Source organism: Palaemon carinicauda, chromosome 20 (assembly GCF_036898095.1).
Source record: "Palaemon carinicauda isolate YSFRI2023 chromosome 20, ASM3689809v2, whole genome shotgun sequence".
Lineage (NCBI taxonomy): Eukaryota > Metazoa > Arthropoda > Malacostraca > Decapoda > Palaemonidae > Palaemon > Palaemon carinicauda.
In genome coordinates, this window is record NC_090744.1 from 113484500 (window position 1) to 113503556 (window position 19057).

The 19057-nt window shown below is 39.5% G+C and overlaps 1 protein-coding gene across 3 annotated transcripts in view; it reads right to left on the reverse strand.

The window, feature by feature from the left end:
- LOC137614390 (Fanconi anemia core complex-associated protein 24-like) overlaps window positions 1–18186 on the reverse strand; it is a 29034-nt gene extending 10848 nt beyond the window's left edge. For 2 of the 3 annotated variants that reach the window (XM_068344182.1, XM_068344183.1), the window contains exons 1-6: window positions 18048–18186; window positions 17223–17297; window positions 16833–16947; window positions 6623–6677; window positions 2780–3101; window positions 2163–2441 (exon numbers count right to left, since the gene is read on the reverse strand). In XM_068344182.1, coding sequence (XP_068200283.1) covers window positions 2829–3101; window positions 6623–6677; window positions 16833–16947; window positions 17223–17297; window positions 18048–18174 — 645 coding nt within the window. In that variant the 5' untranslated portion in view covers window positions 18175–18186 and the 3' untranslated portion in view covers window positions 2163–2441; window positions 2780–2828. Of the gene's footprint in view, window positions 1–45; window positions 425–2162; window positions 2442–2779; window positions 3102–6622; window positions 6678–16832; window positions 16948–17222; window positions 17298–18047 lie in introns of those variants that run through there. The other variant, XM_068344184.1, reaches the window with a different exon arrangement.
- Between the last annotated feature and the right edge of the window lie 871 nt (window positions 18187–19057).

A 19057-nucleotide genomic window follows, 5' to 3' on the forward strand; every position in this document is an offset into this window, starting at 1 on the left:
CAGCTTTTCCAGTCTACGATACAGTACTGGTGAACGAAACCCGTGATCGTTATAACTGCTTGTGTGGGCAATGAGATCTTCCCCTCATGAGTGCCGAGTTTTTCTTGTTGTCTTCTCTTTGTGTTTCGTCTTCACAAGAACGTTCCGATAGTGTCCATTTCTCTCAAGACAGATCTCGCGCTTGTTTTTCACAATAATCATTTCCCATGGGATCAAGAATTACGCAATCAGGAACCTCACGGTCCGAACTTAGGGTCTTGCTTCTTTCAGCACTAAAGATTTTTGCCGAGATTGTTCAACGATGCGAGCTGCACTCTGAGATTTTACCACACACAGATCTAACAACTGGTTGTGCAATATGGATTGGAAAAGGTTTTATCAGTTGTATCCATCTTTGCTGGAAGCATCATCCTGCTAAAGGACTCTGGGTTGCATAGGTAGGAAAAATTGAAATTACTTTAAAATATGTCAATAACTTTATCAGCTATTTTAGTCTGCCTGTAAGAGTGATATTGTACATATGTATCTTTACAAAGTTCATTATCCCTATATTTTAATTCTTGGTCATTGTTTTAAAAGCATTTAAGAAAATTGTACAGTATAAATAAATCTTATTCCTAACCTGTTACTATTTCATAATCAATTTTCTAGTTTTAGTACCTTCCTATCCTAGTGTTACTAAAATAATCACAGAAATTATATGATGGTAAAATACTGGAGCATAATACAAATACTGTATATATCTTTGAAAATTATACTTAATTGCAAACCCCATAAGGTAAAAAATTGCAAACCCCATAAGGTAAAAATCTACCAGTCTTAAAAGTTTGTAGTGAACTTGTCATGATGAAACTGGTTGTAAATTACACTAATTGAAAACCTGCACTAAAATTTGAAATACTATTTTATGTTCTGGACTCCCGAGATTTTATTCAAATTAGAATGACGGTACCAATTAGGCTGAATTGATTTTTCTCCCATCTACAGTTAATAATTATTATTTAAAGGGAGTAGATTCACCATCCCAATGAATCTAGGTCCACTCTTTCATGGCTGGCCAAGGCCACCATCTACAGCAGTGGTTCCCAACCTTTTTTCAGTCATTTCCCCCCTGCACCCAGTTCAACCATCCAGATTTCCCCCCCTTCATGCCCCGCTCAGCCCTCATGCCCACTCGCCTGCCTCAGAAATGGGCATGGCACTCCAATTCTCCCCTTGAATATCATGTCAGTGAGAAATGATATGATCATATCACAATTGAATGGCTAACAACAAATTGCTGCACATACTATCTGGACATTTTCCACTTGTTTTAGTTAGTAGGTAGTGTAGTGTAATTATTTCCCCCCCCCCGGAAGCTTCAAATTTCCCCCAGGTTGGGAACCACTGATCTACAGTAACACTGTAATTGAAAAGCATCTTGCTCAATAATGCATCAATTGCTATTTCTTTTCTAGTAGCGCAAAATTGGTCAATGAATAAGGACTTAAATTCTCCTCAAGCAGGTCCAGTAATCTAATGGCTATACTATAATTCATAGGTATCATATCACTGAAGTTACATTTGCTTTAAGTAGGAATTAAAATCCACAAAGTAAAGTAAAACATGAAACTCATTAAAGATAACCGATCAAAGTATTTGTATTAACTTACAGAGGGAATAAAAATCATAACCAAAAACCAATTAACAAGGTGAAATTATGAAGACAGGAGAATTGATCTCCTCCACATATTGGGAATAACAAATCAAGAAGTTCTGGAGTGACTAAAGCTTGATGTTTGAACAATAAAAGAGATATCTTAAAAAATGATTGACACTAAAGAACTAAGAAAATAAAATTTTTAAGATATAAAGCACTTGGAATTGAAAGTTAATTTAAATAAAAATGCAAAAAATTATCAATAAATATGGCAACAAGAAATACTAGGATAGATAATCGAGAAAAGTTAAAAATATTTAAATAAACTAAAAATGCTGTGAAATCATGAAGGAAATAAAAGAAAACCCATGAGGCAAACAATAGTGATAAATAATATTTCAAAGAATGGATTAAAATAGAAAAAAAAATTGGCTCAAAGTGAAGCAGTGAGGTCAATATTATTGCAATGAAAGGCTACCCCTTGTGGGGGAAGTGCTATAAGTGTACTATAAGCAATACTTACAGGTCTTTGCAGTGTCCTTTTCTTCCCTAGTTGTATTAGCGTTTTAGCTTTCAACTAAACCACTGTTTTGGTCTCCTTCCTTCCATCTGCTGTCCAACCTCGTAACTTTTACTTCATACTGCAACTGCACGTCTTTATTCCACTTGCATATGGGCACTGAATAGCTTTCCAGGCCCGAGAGTTGTCCTTTTATGGCCCATATTCATAAATTCAATCCAAGCTATAAGGCATTTTGAGAGAATACCCCAAAAATCTTACACTCTACAGTCATTCATGTACCTGAAGATGATGGTGCAATTAGAAAACAAATACTTGTATCAGAATTTAAAACGTGAGAGATTCTGTAGCAAATACATAAGAGATTTCTACTGAATAATACATTTCGTAAGTAGATGAAATTTTATAGCAGAGATATAGCTGCCTGGTGTAAAAAAATATTATAAGGTGCCATATTTTCTAAAGTTGACATACTGTACTCTATGACAGATGAATACTTGAACACATACAGCATTTTTAAAAATTTCATATACAGTACATCAATCTACTATAACTATTTGTAAGCACTAATGAAGGACAAAAGTCTAGCCCTTCAAAATTTGAAACTAATAGTACTTTACCTTTAAATATTATGTAAGTACTCGGTAAAATACAATCTTCTATAAGTACTTAGTAAAATCCACGGAAAAAATTATACACAGAAGATGCAGTACTTGGTCCAACAACATCAGCAATACTTTCCTCGTTAGCGTTAGAGAGAGCCTTTAAAGAGCCAAATTGTTTCAACAGCAAAAGAGCTTTTTTCTCTCCCAAGCCTGGAATCATAGTGGTGCATACGAGAAGTGCATTATCTGGGGTATTTGCAGGTTTGGTTTTCATTCGGAAGGGGTTGGCATTCATCTTGGCTTCACAACCAACCATTTGTGCCAAAAGATTTCCTGCCTGTCAAAAAAAAAAAAAATGAAAGAAAATACTTAGGATTGAATTATGCAAGTGAAAATGTAACTAGTACTACTGATGGGTGAATATTAAATTATTAGCTTTTCCTTAACATAGTACCATTAAAATTCTGACATTTTTAATAGGACAAGTCATACATGCTTGACTGCCAGATTAAAATTTATTGGTAAACTGCTTTCTTTTACTTTCAAATCTATTTGCTTCATCTCATTATTACTTGATTAACTTGAAATTGGAGTTAAAAGTTAAAAAATGACTCAATGGGGGGAAAAAAACCATGCAGAAATCATCACTCGCATCAATTATCTTTTTTTTTTTTTTTTAGGACACTTCAATAAATATTTTGTTGAGATCCAAAGCTTTTAGTTCATTTACTCAGTATCAAAACGCGCCAAAGGTTCAATGATTCTTCGTTAACATTTCTGAAGCGAGACCAACAAATGGGATTGCCTAGTGATGACTTACACGTACATTGTACAAACAATTGAAATGAAAAAGGGGGGAAGGTAAAGAAGTTATAGCATGGGCATACATTATACAAGAATCCTAGCCTATGGTAAGCCATTCACCTGCATTTCTAATATTTAATTTAGGGGCAGTGGCTTAAATAAAATAAAAACTACTTAATTTCTAAGATAGAGCATAGGTCTCCGAATGATTTTTTGTGTATCACCTTTCCTCTGTCCAGGAAGTGTGTTAATTAGCTTGGTCTATCGAAGAGCTAGGATTCATGAAAATAAACAGGATCTTTAAAGTAAAATCTATTAATTCCATACTTACCTCTGAAAAAAAATATTAACCTTCCCTCCCTCCCCACTTTTCATAAGGAAGGGCCTAACTTTAATAATAGAGATCATTTACATCTGAAGCTTTGTTTATATATTTTCAAAGGTGAACCTGATTGACACTAGCCTCTCAGTCAGTTTGTTCTTTCCACAGGTAATTATGAAAATAATAGATTAAAGCTTAAAAAATAAATGTTATTTTACACTGGCATTTTCTGAAGGTGGCAAAGATGTAGACTATATAGGGTTGATGAAATTACAAATCTGGTACAAGCTGTGGTTATCAAATGTGGTTGAGCTAACACACCTATACAACTCACAGGTAGGTACTGTATACTATGACTTCTTTCACACAAGATGAGAAGATGCTTGTGAATTTTAGAAAAAAAACTTATGAAACATAATTAATATTACAATTTAATGTTAAGATTTCTATTCTTTTCAAGTTCTTAATCTATTCTACCTCTCTACCAATGCAATTCCCCCAATTTAAGGGGGTAGTTGACATAAAAAAGGGGACTTTTCTTCTCTTCGCTCCTCCCAGCTTAACGAGGGATTCAGATTATGTATCTCTCCCATATATAAAATCACATTTTTAAAAGTAAATTGTGCTATTACTATCCATATAAACCCAAGTCCTATAGGTAGGGAGTATGTTTTAGGCATAAAAGCTGGACCACTGTTGAATTGTTGAAGAGTATTTAAGCAACAGGTGAGAGAGGGTGAGAAGCTCCGACCTCTTACCCGTCAGTCACTTCACTTATGACCTTTTGGGTTAGGACTGGGAGAGGTGATTAAAGATTAAAGTATAATCTAATGGAAAAATACAAATTAGTTAACCCGAAGATAACTTCTCCAGCAACCTCATGCCTTTCCATCATTGTATAAATAAGCTGATAAGGCCTGGACTGTCCACAAATGACTGGTACGTGGTCAAAGGAGGGATCCCTTTCCCACAAAGGGGGGAATAGTTCAGCATAATATAAGTGGCAGTTTGGTATACTGTACTGCATATTCCACCTTGCTCCCCCTCATCTAGGGAAGATGGGGAAACTTCTTTATCTTGTGAACAATGGAGCTCAGAAGTGTAGTTCACTAGCATGAAGTCAGATCATCGAGTAACATTTCGACCACTTTGTCCATAGGATAGGGGCAGAAAGAATGGAGGTAAGGAGCCAGTCATTCTGCCTCCATTCCAGACTTACACATATACATTACCATAGAGAAGATGCTACTGTTCCGTAGGGCATCTAGGCTAGCTACACCACTAATTCATCAGCCACCACAAGGCATCAGAGAGCTTTTGGGTACTCCTAAAGAATGTCTGAAGGTGGTCTGGTGCATAAACACCCCAACCTTCAACCTCTGTCTAACTGCGAGATTCCTCTTGAAGATAAGAGTGGGCTTTAGCTCTTGACTTTGCAAGTTCTGCTCCTAGCCGAGACATAGAATCCCACAGCGCCAGAGACGTATGAATTACAGATAGACTCCCGAAGTACGAAAGACAGAGTTCTAGATACCTCTCTCTTGGTTCTGCCTGTGATAAGGAAAAGTTGCTGACACTCTGGTTTAAGGTGGTGTCGGGACTTCTTCAGATAGCACTGCAGAGCCCTCCAGGTGGCAAAAGCCATATTTTCTCTCTGCCACTCCATGCTTTGCATAGAGAGGAGATGGAGAAGGGACTCTAATCTGGGGTCATGCTTCGGCATGGTCTGAGTTTGATGTGCCCTGGCACTAGACTAAGGAACACTTACATCTCTCAAAGTGGGAGAATTAGACAGAGAGACCATGTCACTAGCCTAATCTCTTCACTGATTATAAGGCAGCAGACAAGGAATCGAGATCAGCAAGACTGTTAGAGGCAATTCCTATGAGAAGAGTTGAGTACCCTCCGCTTCCGTCAAGAGACTATACTCAAGTCTGAGGGGTAGCCTTGACGGCCACTACTCAAGGGAAGCTTCCCTCAGGCAGGAAAAAAAAAGAGGAAATCTGATCAGGTCCAGAGATTTTGTTTACTGAAAGGAAAGACAATTGAATTTTTTTTTTATTTTAGGGGTAAATATTGATAAACCAAACTCCTGGAGAATAAATTTTATGAACAGGGGAGGTTCATAGAAATAAATGCACAAGCTACATGGCTGATGAAATGGTGAATGCATTATCTGCAAAGAAAATCATGATAAAACAGTCTGCAAAGATTCAAGGATATAATTATACCACAGTATAGTATTAATTGATACTAATAACAAAAAAATCCATTGCATAATCAAATAGGCATATCCAATCAGTCAAGATATTTTATCACTTCCACGTCCATTAAAGTTCAAGCTTCCCCACATTTTCAGTACCGAGATTTGCACTGAGATTATACCAGCGCAATAACAGCTCCGTTTAGTGCCTTTACCTTGTGCAGAGGTATCTAGCCTATTAGGGGTAGGTTATCCTCATTCTTGCAACATTAATGGAACAGATTCAGTGATCAATCTATCTAATATTGTAGATCTCTGTGCCAAAAGGATTTAAAGACTTCAATATATCAAAATTTGTACTGTATATTGTCCTTAACCATGGCAAATTTGTGAAAGTGAACAATTGTCCAAATTCATGGGAGGTAGAAAGACATTATCACAAGAAATTAGTAATTTCACAGGTATTCAAATACTGTACTGCCATTAAAAAAAAAAAAAAAAAAAAAACCATAAAATTTACAACACTTACCTCCTCTATTGTACTAACAGGAATGAGTGTCAAACCCAGTTCAATCACAACAAACCTGAAAATAAATGAAAAAGGAAAGGTTTCAGAAAATTTCCATTTCACTGAATAAAAACAATGACAATACCACATGTATTTGTACTTCAAAGAATAGATCATCCTCCTTTATATTCTTAACCCTTTTACCCCCAAAGGACGTACTGGTACGTTTCACAAAAGCCATCCCTTTACCCCCATGGACGTACCGGTACGTCCTTGATAAAAAAAATGCTATAATAAATATTTTTTTCAAATTTTTGATAATTTTTTGAGAAAATTCAGGCATTTTCCAAGAGAATGAGACCAACCTGACCTCTCTATGACAAAAATTAAGGCTGTTAGAGCAATTAAAAAAAACAAATATACTGCAAAATGTGCTGGGAAAAAAATAACCCCCTGGGGTTTGAGGGTTGGAAATTTTCAAATAGCCTGGAGGTAAAAGGGTTAAATATGATTTTCTTCATGTAGTGATGTAGACAACACATTCTTTCCCGTTTTCTCTCCTTTGCTCTACTCGAAATCCCATCAGGAACAGGTCCCCATTTCTCCTCTTTCAAGAAGGCAGATTGATAGTGATTTAATGGACGGAGCAATATTATTGATACCTAGATAGTAGGGTATATCTCACTTCTGAGAGAGAGAGAGAGAGAGAGAGAGAGAGAGAGAGAGAGAGAGAGCGAGAGAGAGAGAGAGCGAGAGAGAGAGAGAGCGAGAGAGAGAGAGCGAGAGAGAGAGAGCGAGAGAGAGAGAGAGAGAGAGCGAGAGAGAGAGAGAGAGAGCGAGAGCAAGAGCGAGAGAGAGAGAGAGAGAGAGAGAGAGAGAGAGAGAGAGAGAGAGAGAGAGAGAGAGAGAGAGAGAGAGAGAGAGAGAGAGGGGGGGGGAAACCACGCATTACATGGATGGTAAGGATGTACCTCTGAGAAAGACAATAAAAGCAAATTTGATGTACAGTATTCACTTAAAAACCTCTCGTTACAGGTTGGTGCTTACTTTCGCAATAGCATGACTGAAAATACACCCACAATAAAAGGTTAACAAATAGTAAATTGACTAGTCTCTAGTTATCTACCAAGGCACTTACCCAATTTTGGGGAGTGGCCAATATAAAATATTAGAAAAGAAGACTTTTCTTCTATTACCTCCTCCCAGCCTGGCGAGAGATTCAGCAGTTTGGTTTGTATTGCTAAGATACCACAGCCCACCCTCACCCATTATCCACCACAAATGAAGCTCATGCTGAATCCCCTACTGCTGCTACCTCAGTGGTCACTAAAGCAACCAGAGGAAGCAGCAGGGTCTGTCAGAACTGCTTCAAAATCACTCGCCAATCATTCCTATTTCTAGCATGCTCTTTTGCTTCTCTCACATCTATCCTCCTATCACCTAGAGCTTTCTTCACTCCATCCACCCAAACCTTGGCCTTCCCATCAACTCTTGCATTCACCATCTTCTTTCTAATGTAATGGCTTATAAAGAAAGGATCTTACTTTTACTCAGGAACTACAGTACTGTACTGTACATGGAAGTTTCTATTATTTTAAGCAGAGGCTGCGAGGGTTAGCATGTTCATTCCTCTTTATCAACAAAATTTACTAGCATTATAATAAAAAATGTTATTTTCATTAGTAAAATAAATTTTTGAATATACTTACCCGATAATCATGTAGCTGTCAACTCCGTTGCCCGACAGAATTCTACGGAAGGGATACGCCAGCGATCGCTATACAAGAGGGGGGTGTACTCACAAGCGCCACCTGTGGCCAGGTACTGCAGTACTTCTTGTTGACACCACCTCAATTTTTCCTCGGTCCACTGGTTCTATGGGGAGGAAGGGTGGGTCAATTAAATCATGATTATCGGGTAAGTATATTCAAAAATTTATTTTACTAATGAAAATAACATTTTTCAATATTAATCTTACCCGATAATCATGTAGCTGATTCACACCCAGGGAGGTGGGTGAAAACCAGTGTACATGTATATCAAGAAGCTAAGTATCCCGTATTTCATATTATCAGTTATTCAAAATAACAATGAAATTATAAGTACCTGGTAAGGAAGTCGACTTGAGCCATTACTCTGCCTTAAATAAGTTCGTCTTCCTTACTGAGCGCAGCGTTCCTCTTAGGAGGCTGAACAACTCTAAGGTGCTGAAGTATCAAGGGCTGCAACCCATACTAAAGGACCTCATCACAACCTTTAACCTCGGCGCTTCTCAAGAAAGAATTGACCACCCGCCAAATCAACAAGGATGTGGAAGGCTTCTTAGCCGACCGTACAACCCATAAAAAGTATTCAAGAGAAAGGTTAAAAGGTTATGGGATTATGGGAATGTAGTGGCTGAGCCCCCGCCTACTACTGCATTCGTTGCTACGAATGGTCCCAGGGTGTAGCAGTACTCGTAAAGAGACTGGACATCTTTGAGATAGAATGATGCGAACACTGACTTGCTTCTCCAATAGGTTGCATCCATAACACTCTGCAGAGAACGGTTCTGTTCGAAGGCCACTGAAGTAGCCACAGCTCTCACTTCATGTGTCCTTACCTTCAGCAAAGCAAGGTCTTCTTCCTTCAGATGAGAATGTGCTTCCCTAATCAGAAGCCTGAATAGTAAGAAACTGAGTTCTTAGACCTTGGAAAAGAAGGCTTCTTGATAGCACACCATAAGGCTTCTGATTGTCCTCGTAAAGGTTAAGACCTTTTTAGATAGTACCTAAGAGCTCTAACTGGGCAAAGTACTCTCTCCAGTTCATTCCCCACCAAGTTGGACAGGCTTGGGATCTCGAACGACTTAGGCCAAGGACGTGAAGGAAGCTCGTTTAGCAAAAACCGAGCTGCAAGGAACATGTAGCCGTTTCAGATGTGAAAACTATGATCCTGCTGAAGGCGTGGATCTCACTTACTCTTTTAGCTGTTGTCAAGCACACGAGGAAAAGAGTTTTTAATGTGAGGTCCTAAAAAGAGGCTGATTGGAGTGAGAGGAAGGGTGTACACTGAAGGGGGGGGGGGGGATGGAATAACCTCCCCAACTTGTTGGGGGGGGTGTAATGGTACAGGGAAATCGCCAGTGCGCAGTGGTAGACAGGGCTACCAACTGGAGATCCCCTAATCATGACATGAAAATCCCAAAAATATGATCATAACGGAGTAAGCAATAAATATAATATCAATGCACAAATACATAAAAATAATTAATGAATTAAAAGCGAAATCACGTAAGTAAGGTTAGGCATGCAGAAAAAATATGGCGAGAGAGGGACTCGGGCGAGTGGTAGGGGAGGAAGCATGACGCCATCAGCAGATGGAAAGCAGGGGTACCAACCTAGTTACTGAAGCGGTAGATCGAACAGTAAAAACAACAAAATACGCGAGAGTCCCACTCGAACCAAACGTAAAACTAGGTGGAGCGTAATAAAACAAAAGGTTTTACTAATAATAAGTGAGATGGTCGAAATTAAAGCTCCTAGAACTAGCGAAACAATCTCAATGTTGACGCTATCCACCAACACGCACGAATGCAGGCATACCAACATAACCTACTCCTGATGAAACGCTAACACCGATATCATAGGATAACATAAAATAAATGCTATATGAAAGCATAAAGTCGGTGTACTAAATGAATATTGCTATATGAAAGCATAAAGTTGGTGTACTAAATGAATATAAGGAAAAAACTCCTAAAGGATCGAACGAATATAAAAGACGGACGAACTAACGAGACAAAGGGCAGAGGCGAAAGAAAGAACGGGGACGCCGCTCATATATAAACACTTCTAAATAATAAAAACAAAGATGACACTGCCCAATCTCGTTAAAAACTCATGGATAAGGTACTTAACTTCGATGGGGTATCTTGGGAATCGGCCATCGAGAGAAAGTTGATGATAAATCCAATGAAACACACGAAATAAAACACTTGGACTTATATCAAACAGGTGCTTGAAAGGAGTGATGGGCAAGCGTGGGTTGAGTTAGTAGTACTGGTCTGCGAGGCAGGGGAGGTTGAACGGCACCTCACTATTGGGGGATTTCGAAGAGGAGAAATCTAAATGGTACGAGACCTCTGGTATTTCGCCCCAGTCTATACCGACACCATTAGGTGAGCGAGCTAGTTCAACCTAGCATTCCTTTACATTTTTTCTCTGGTAATATTAGCAGTTATATTCCTTTGAAATGGTGCTTAAGGAGCATTTCACTGCGCGGCACAGGGATTGAGCCCAGAAAGAGGCTGATTGGAGAGGTTCAAATCTTGATGACATAAGGAACCTTAGGACCACGTCTAGATTCCAGCCTGGAGTGGACAACCGACGTTCCTTTGAGGTCTCAATAGACCTAGGGAGGTCCTGTAGATCTTTGTTGGTGGAAAGATCCAAGCCTCTGTGGCGGAAAACCGCTGCCAACATACTTCTGTAACCCTTGATCGTAGGAGCTGAAAGGGATCTTACTTTCCTTAGATGTAACAGGAAGTCAGCAATCTGGGTTACAGTGGTACTGGTTGAGGAAACTGCATTGGTCTTGTACCAGCTTCGGAAGACTTCCCCTTGAGACTGATAGACTCTGAGAGTGGATGTTCTCCTTGCTCTGGCAATCGCTCTGGCTGCCTCCTTCGAAAAGCCCCTAGCTCTTGAGAGTCTTTCGAAAGTCTGAAGGCAGTCAGACGAAGAGCGTGGAGGTTTGGGTGTACCTTCTTTACGTGAGGTTGACGTAGAAGGTTCACTCCTAGAGGAAGAGTCCTGGGAATGTCGACCAGCCATTGCAGTACCTCTATGAACCATTCTCTCGCGGGCCAGAGCGGAGCCAACCAACGTCAGCCGTGTCCCTTTGCGAGAGGAGAACTTCAGAAGTACCCTGTTGACAATCTTGAACGGCGGGAATGCATACAGGTCGAGATGGGACCAATCCAGCAGAAAAGCATCCACGTGAACTGCTGCTGGGTCTGGAATCGGAGAACAATACAACAGGAGTCTCTAGGTTATCGAGGTAGCGAACAGATCTATGGTTGGCTGACCCCACAGGGCCCAAAGTCTGCTGCAAACATTCTTGTGAAGGGTCCACTCTGTGGGGATGACCTGACCCTTCCGGCTGAGGCGATCTGCCATGACATTCATACCGCCCTGAATGAACCTCGTTACCAGCGTGAGCTTTCGATCTTTTGACCAGATGAGGAGGTCCCTTGCGATCTAGAACAACTTCCACGAAAGAGTCCCTCCCTGCTTGGAGATGTAAGCCAGGGCTGTGGTGTTGTCAAGAGTCCACCTCCACCACCTTGTTAAGCTGGAGGGACTTGAAGTTTATCAAGGCCAGAAGAACCGCCAACAACTCCTTGCAATTGATGTGAAGTGTCCTTTGCTCCTGATTCCATGTTCCCGAGCATTCCTGTCCGTCCAAAGTCGCACCCCAGCCCGTGTCTGATGCGTCCGAGAGGAGACGGCGGTCGGGTTTCTGAACAGCCAAAGGTAGACTTCCTTGAGAAGAAAGCTGTTCTTACACCACGCGAGAGAAGACCTCCTCTCTTCGGAAACAGGAACTGAGACCGTCTCTAGCGTCATGTCCTTTATCCAGTGAGCAGCTAGATGATACTGAAGGGGGCGGAGGTGGAGTCTCCCTAACACGATGAACAGGGCCAGCGATGAAAGTGTCCCTGTTAGACTCATCCACTACCTGACTGAGCATCGGTTCCTTCTCAGCATGCTCTGGATGCATTCTAGGGCTTGGAAGATCCTTGGGGCCGACGGAAAAGCCCGAAAAGCTCGACTCTGAAGATCCATACCCAGGTAGACAATGGTCTGGGATGGGACGAGCTGGGACTCCTCAAAATTGACCAGGAGGTCCAGTTCCTTGGTCAGATCCATAGTCCATCTGAGAATCTCCAGACAGCGACGACTTGTGGGAGCTCTTAAAAGCTAGTCGTCTGACGGAGCCGGACACAAGATCATGGTACTGCTGCACAGTCTGTGAACTGTCAACCATGGGGAAGCGAGGAAGTACAGTGACAACCCGAAGCTGTCTAGACTGTCTGGGTCGTACAGACAACTCCTTATCGGGTTGCTGAGGTTGCCGCACTGCGTCACAACAAGTCACTTCTGCTGGTAGCCGGCATGATAATCGTAGAATTAAGCTGCACTAAATATACGTACTATAATCTACTTCACCTCAGGAAAGGGAAACTCGCCCTGTTGGCAACACTGCATTACTTCATGCATGCTTGCATGGGGTTTTAATATCAACATAATATTTACATTACATTCATAACTCATGATTCATTTTTGTTTTGAAGATATTTTTGCCATATTTTTGCGATTTTGTTAAAAATATATTGCAAGGAATACATATATATATTTTTTTTTTTTTTTTTTTTTTTTTAAGTAATACGAATAACCTCCATTATCATAATGTTTGTGTAGGCATACATGTATATGTTTTACAAATGCAAGTTATGAAAGTAATGAGGTGTTATTATTGTCATTTGTTATTTCAAAGTTGAATGGGAAGAGGCTCAAGCTGAGGAGAAAGTGGCAGATGCATGCGTTGAGGTGGCTGACTCATAGCATGAGGTTCCTGCCTCAAGAGTTGCGCTTGCCTCAAGGGTTGAGGTGGCTGCGCAGAGAGAGGCTCTTGACTCACGAGTTGAGGTTCTTGAGGTGTGAGCTGCGAGAGTTGAGGTGGCGGCTGCGCAGAACGCGGCTCCTGTCTCACGAGTTGAGGTTCTTGAGGTGCTTGCCTCGAGAGTTGAGGTTGCAGCTGCGAGAGCTGAGGTGGCTGCCTCAAGGATGGTAGAGGTTGTCGTACCTCAAGAGGTTGCTGCCTCGAGGATGGTCTTACTGCAAGAAACTCTTGTCTCAAGGGAAGAGGAGGTTGTAAGGCATAAGGCTCCTGCCCCCATTGTTGAGGAGGTTGCTGCGTGGTAAGAGGCTCCAGCCTCAAGGAAAGTGGAGGTTGCTGCACAGCGCTGGTATCTGGCAACTCCCAACGCGGCAGCTCACGCATGGAGGTAGCTAGAGGAACCTCAACCTCATACGTCTGGCAGATTGTACTGCGCAGAGGGGGAGGAGCGTTCGCAGGAGGAGGTGTATTAACCTTCTCTGCCTGAAACTCCTGCATCAACACCGCAAGCTGAGACTGCATTGTCTGCAGTATAGACCACTAGAGTTTAAGAAAGACAACAACAAACGGAGCTACTGTCCGTTGAGATTGAGGGTCTAAAACAGCTGGTGCGGCAACAGACGGAGCTACTGCCTGTTGCGATACCACCTTGCCTCTCTGGGAGGTGTGCAGTTGTCGTACTGCAGCAAGTCCGAACTGACCCAGGGCTAATGGCTACACCTAGGAGTTGGACTTGTGCGGAAGGGACCGACTTGCACTTAAAAGCTGCAAGATTTGGTCCATGGTTTCTGCGAGAAACCTCTTCCGCAGACGAGGAATAAAAGGGCTCTCTCGTCTTTGTGTGGGTGGGGTGATCACGTCGGCAACGTGTGTAGATACACCCGAAACCACGGAGGGAAAACGTCTGTTCGTCGATCAAGGCCTGCTGAACCCATAAGTCCTTCGACATTACTTCTCCCCTGGGCTTGGGAGCTTGTAAGAGGTCCCAGACTAGGCGAACAAATGGCACGAACAGACGAACCCTCGAACGCAACACTGTAACACTTTGCGCTTATCACTTATCACTTTTGATTTTCTGTTTGCACTTATTTCACTGAACTCGAAACTTTAAGTGGTTTGTACCTGAAACACGCAATTCTATCCTTCCTTAAAAGTTAGTAATTGCGAAAACAGAATTACAATGTAACAGAAAAATCTAATGAAAGATAAATAATTCAGTGGCTGGAAAGAGACTAAACACTAGATCAAATAAACTACGTTTAAAATCTCTCACCGCATAAAGCTTGAGAACAAGAATAAAACTCTAGAAACGTTTACCTTCTTCCCCTAAAGAGACTAGGGAGAAGAGCAAAAACGAAAACAACGTTACTCGCTTGAACGAAACGTTTATCCTCCTCTCTCTCCCTCCGTCTCTATCTCTCTCTCTCTCTCTCTCTTGACTTAGAACCTGAGAGAAGAGCCCAATCATATATATCGTTAAAACATATTATTGTTAAAGGAAAAAAAAACTGAAAGATTTCCCAAATAAAAAGTTCCTTTATTAGAATTAAAACCATTAAGCTAAGAAAGAATGAACAAAACGCTAGAAACGGTTTACTCTTACTGCAACGTGACACCGTGAAAATTCTCTCTCTATCGTAACGATAGAGCGCAAGTTGAACGTTCTGAACGTCAACAACTGCAGAGACAAAACAAAACGTTAGTTCAACTTTGAAAACAGTACGAGACTATCAAAGAAATTCTTTCAAAAACATTAAAATAGCATAATATGTTAACAGGTAAAAACGAAATGACGGGCTCAATGTTAATTAACTTCGGTACCAAGAAAAGACCGCCTACTATTAGGAAAGGTCGAATATAAACAAATATAAAAATTAATTTTAATAAGTTTATAATAAAAGGAAGTTAATTGAAGAGGCCTATAAAAGGCGGAGAGATATAAAATAAATCTATAACTTTTGTTAAGCAAAATTAAGAAAGAGAGTCTATACTCTCTTAGACACCAACACTTCCGTCTAAGGGAAGGGTCGGCCATTTAAAAGTGAAAGAGAGTTCATACTCTCTTCGTCACCATAATTAATCAAATTAATTCCAAAAGCTAGCTAAGCTAATGATAAAACTTCCTGAATAGCGAAAGCTAAACTCTAGAGCAAATACATCACCAAATCGTGAGCAAAAAACTCCAGAATCAACAGCGTATCCATGTAGGTCTAGCCGGAGGCACGACAGAGGAAAAATTGAGGTGGTGTCAACAAGAAGTACTGCAGTACCTGGCCACAGGTGGCGCTTGTGAGTACACCCCCCTCTTGTATAGCGATCGCTGGCGTATCCCTTCCGTAGAATTCTGTCGGGCAACGGAGTTGACAGCTACATGATTATCGGGTAAGATTAATATTGAAAACAAACAAATAGGCAAAAGCTATATATGATTAGGATGATACTACTGTATTATAAAAAATTCATTAGTCCTATGATAATAAAGGAAAAGGTGTATACATATCATTAAAGAAAACTGTGCCTTAATGCACTCCACAAGGGCACTCATTTCAAGACTATGGTAGAGACTGGAGCACAGCCCAAATTTTTGGTAATACAGTACACTTCATTTTTAACTGTAATGACTTATAATGTACTCAGAATCTGCTATTATTAGAAGCAGAGGCTGTGAGGGTTAGCATGCTTATTCCTCTTCAAGAACAAGTAATTTGTATTTTTCCTAAATACACAAACCAGAGTCCTTCAATAGAAGTATGTTTTCAGCAAAGCTGGAACTCGGCTGTTAAAATTTCAACAAGGTGCTAGTAGTTACTGGTGGGTGGCGCCTCTCCAGCACAACGAGTAGACAATTTGACCTTCACCTAGGACTTGTGGTGTGGTTGAGGCAGAAAGTAAAACAATGGACTCAGGTTTCTATAATTAGGAAAAATAAAAAATAAAGTCCTCATCACATCAATCAAAACCAGCATCCACTTCCATATATAAAATGAAATGTTTCATTAAGGGCTCATGTTGCTTTACTGCTCGTTAAAATTATTCGACAGCCGTCCAGAAGATTGCGTTGAAGACATATTCTCTACCTAACGGACGATGGTTTGTATTTCGTGTGGGAACTAACAACTATCACTCTTAATCACAGGTCATTTTCACTACCCTTCCTTCTAATGATGATGAAGCCTCCAGTGAGCATGATGGGACTTCCAAGAGCCTCCTAACATCCTATACATTGAAAACACTGCCATCCTTAGGACCTCCAAAATCATTAGAAATAAATTATAGTGAAAGTACAATTCATTTAGAATAAGAGTAGCTGAGAAGTAAGTGAGGAAGGTTCACCAGTAATATTTTTTTTCTAACCAAAACTGAGTGATTTGTGCAGCTCCTTTTATCTGCAAGGTCAACAAATAACTGGATTTTGGTGGAATGAAGTTGTTTGTAATGAAAATAAATTTTAGTGGAAATATATTAATGAAACTTATTCAGTTACCATATAAAGCTCATGTAGTTGTAAATCAAAAGCATAGGACTATGTAAAATCTAAAACCAACTCTCATGGTGACTTTGAACATACTTCTGTAGATGACTAAAGTTTTCACTAGTCAGATGCGTCTTCTGTGCGACCACTATTCCTCTCATTATTCCAATAACTTGTCGGAATTTCACTATTCGTCTTCTATAAGCATTTCCTATAAAAATACAATATAGTATAGGAGTTATCATTTTATCATGCAACACAATAATTCTATCTTAGAAGAGAAATTTAATATCAAAAGGTTAATTTTCTTCAAACAATTCGATGGAAGAATAACTAAGATTCTGGAGGTTAAATGTTTTGGTGACATTTATATTTGAGTGAAGATTACTTTGTGCTTAAGAGAAATGAAGACAAGTCTTAATAAAAAGCTTCTTATAAGTCAATCTAAGAGTGCAATACCACATCATAATAAACAAATTTACTTACCAGATACTAAATCAGCTTCACTTAAAAAAATTACAGCAGCATCCTCTGATGGATAGAAATCTACAACACCGAGACCTGGAAGTTTAAGCAAATGAAAGGTTTGAAATAGGAGCAATATATGTTTTGTGTGCATATGTGAGAATTGGATCATAATTGGTATACAGTGCTTCTAAAATATGTATGAATTGCAATATTCTTTATTCTTTCCTTGTAATTTGTTATCCAATACCCTTTTGTCAATCAAACATTGGGTAAATTTAATCCTTACCATCTTAAAAACCATTAACTACATTACTGTATTTCTACTTTGAAATCTATACTTGTAGACATTACAGGAACTCCTCATATAACAAAATCTTGTTTTACAACTGTTTTGAAAACCTTTAAATCCAAATTTCTTATGAGTGAAAAGTCGACAACCAAAATGAGAAATTCAAGTTTGAAATTACCAAATACTGTACAGTCTAAAGTTAAAAAGCACAAGTCAAACTTGAAATTTTTAATTAGAATTCTGTGTATGTGTGTTTATTAAATAACTCAAAATAAAAAAAATTATACATTCATATACCAAGGCACTTCCCTCAATTATACCCTACATAAATCCATTTTCAGTCATAAATTAAATTTTTTTTTATTTTGTCAGCTGAATACTCTACTCTTTACAGAAAACAACATTGCATTTCAAATAGTTAATTGTACTTTATAAAAACATTTTTGTTCTTTAGTTTTCAATTTCGGATGCATTGAATGGTCAAGATAGCTAGAACGACCTTTGGCAAGCTGCCGACTCCCTCAAATCTCAAAAGGTACACAAAAGCATCTTACCTTCAGCATACTGCACATTTGAGTGTCTACAGAGGTGCTCTGCCAGTTGTGTTTTTCTCCACACTTCAGACACTAATAAGTAGCCGGATGGAACATTTGGTTTACTACAGCTTGAAGCCATTACCATTAAGCAGTAATAATTCAGCAGCTACTGCCCTGTAAGAATAAGGAAATAGAATTATATGACTTCTCAATGAAAAGTATATAACTGCTCACTTCTTGAAATAGGTATTGGTTTGAAATTACACAGAAATGCAAGATAAATAAAAAAAAGGGCTACTTGCTTTTCAATGAGATTATAGGACTATCACAAGCATCAATATGAGGAAGAGTTGAAATAGTATCACAATTAAACAAGCTTGGTCAAGCCATTACATAGCTGTGAACTTTACAGGACCTTATATCTACTACATTACAGACCGTTAGACACACCACAGTAAGGGGGATAGTTGATATAATCATTTACTGTCAAAAAAAGCAAGAAAATTGTCATGATAATGCCAAAATGACAGCTATTTTCCATGATAGTCACCTTTTGATTTCTAAAACTGAATGCTTTGGAATCAAAATTAGAGAGGTTTTCATATCTTTTTCAAAGGCTTTAGAACGAGCCAACAACTTCTCTGGCAAAAAATATTCCATGCTTTGTTAAAGAAATAAGCAATATACAGGTAGTATGATAATCGATCAACATGAACCATGTTGCAATTCAGGCTGTGTAATATAACTCAAACTGAGGACTATGAAGTGTGAAGTAGGAGATGATGAATGGAGAAGTATCAAATTAAAAGTTCAAGATAGAGAAGACTGGCAAAATCCAACCATGGCCCTTTGCGTCTATAGGCGTACAAGGAGATAATGAATACAGTATAACTCAAAACAGTTACTCCACTGATACATCCTAGGGTGATATTTCATCGATTTGATTTAAATTTACAGTACTTTAGTTGAAAAGGGGCTGGCAAGGTCAGTTACAAAGACAAGGCTATCAGTCCATTGGTGTACCACTT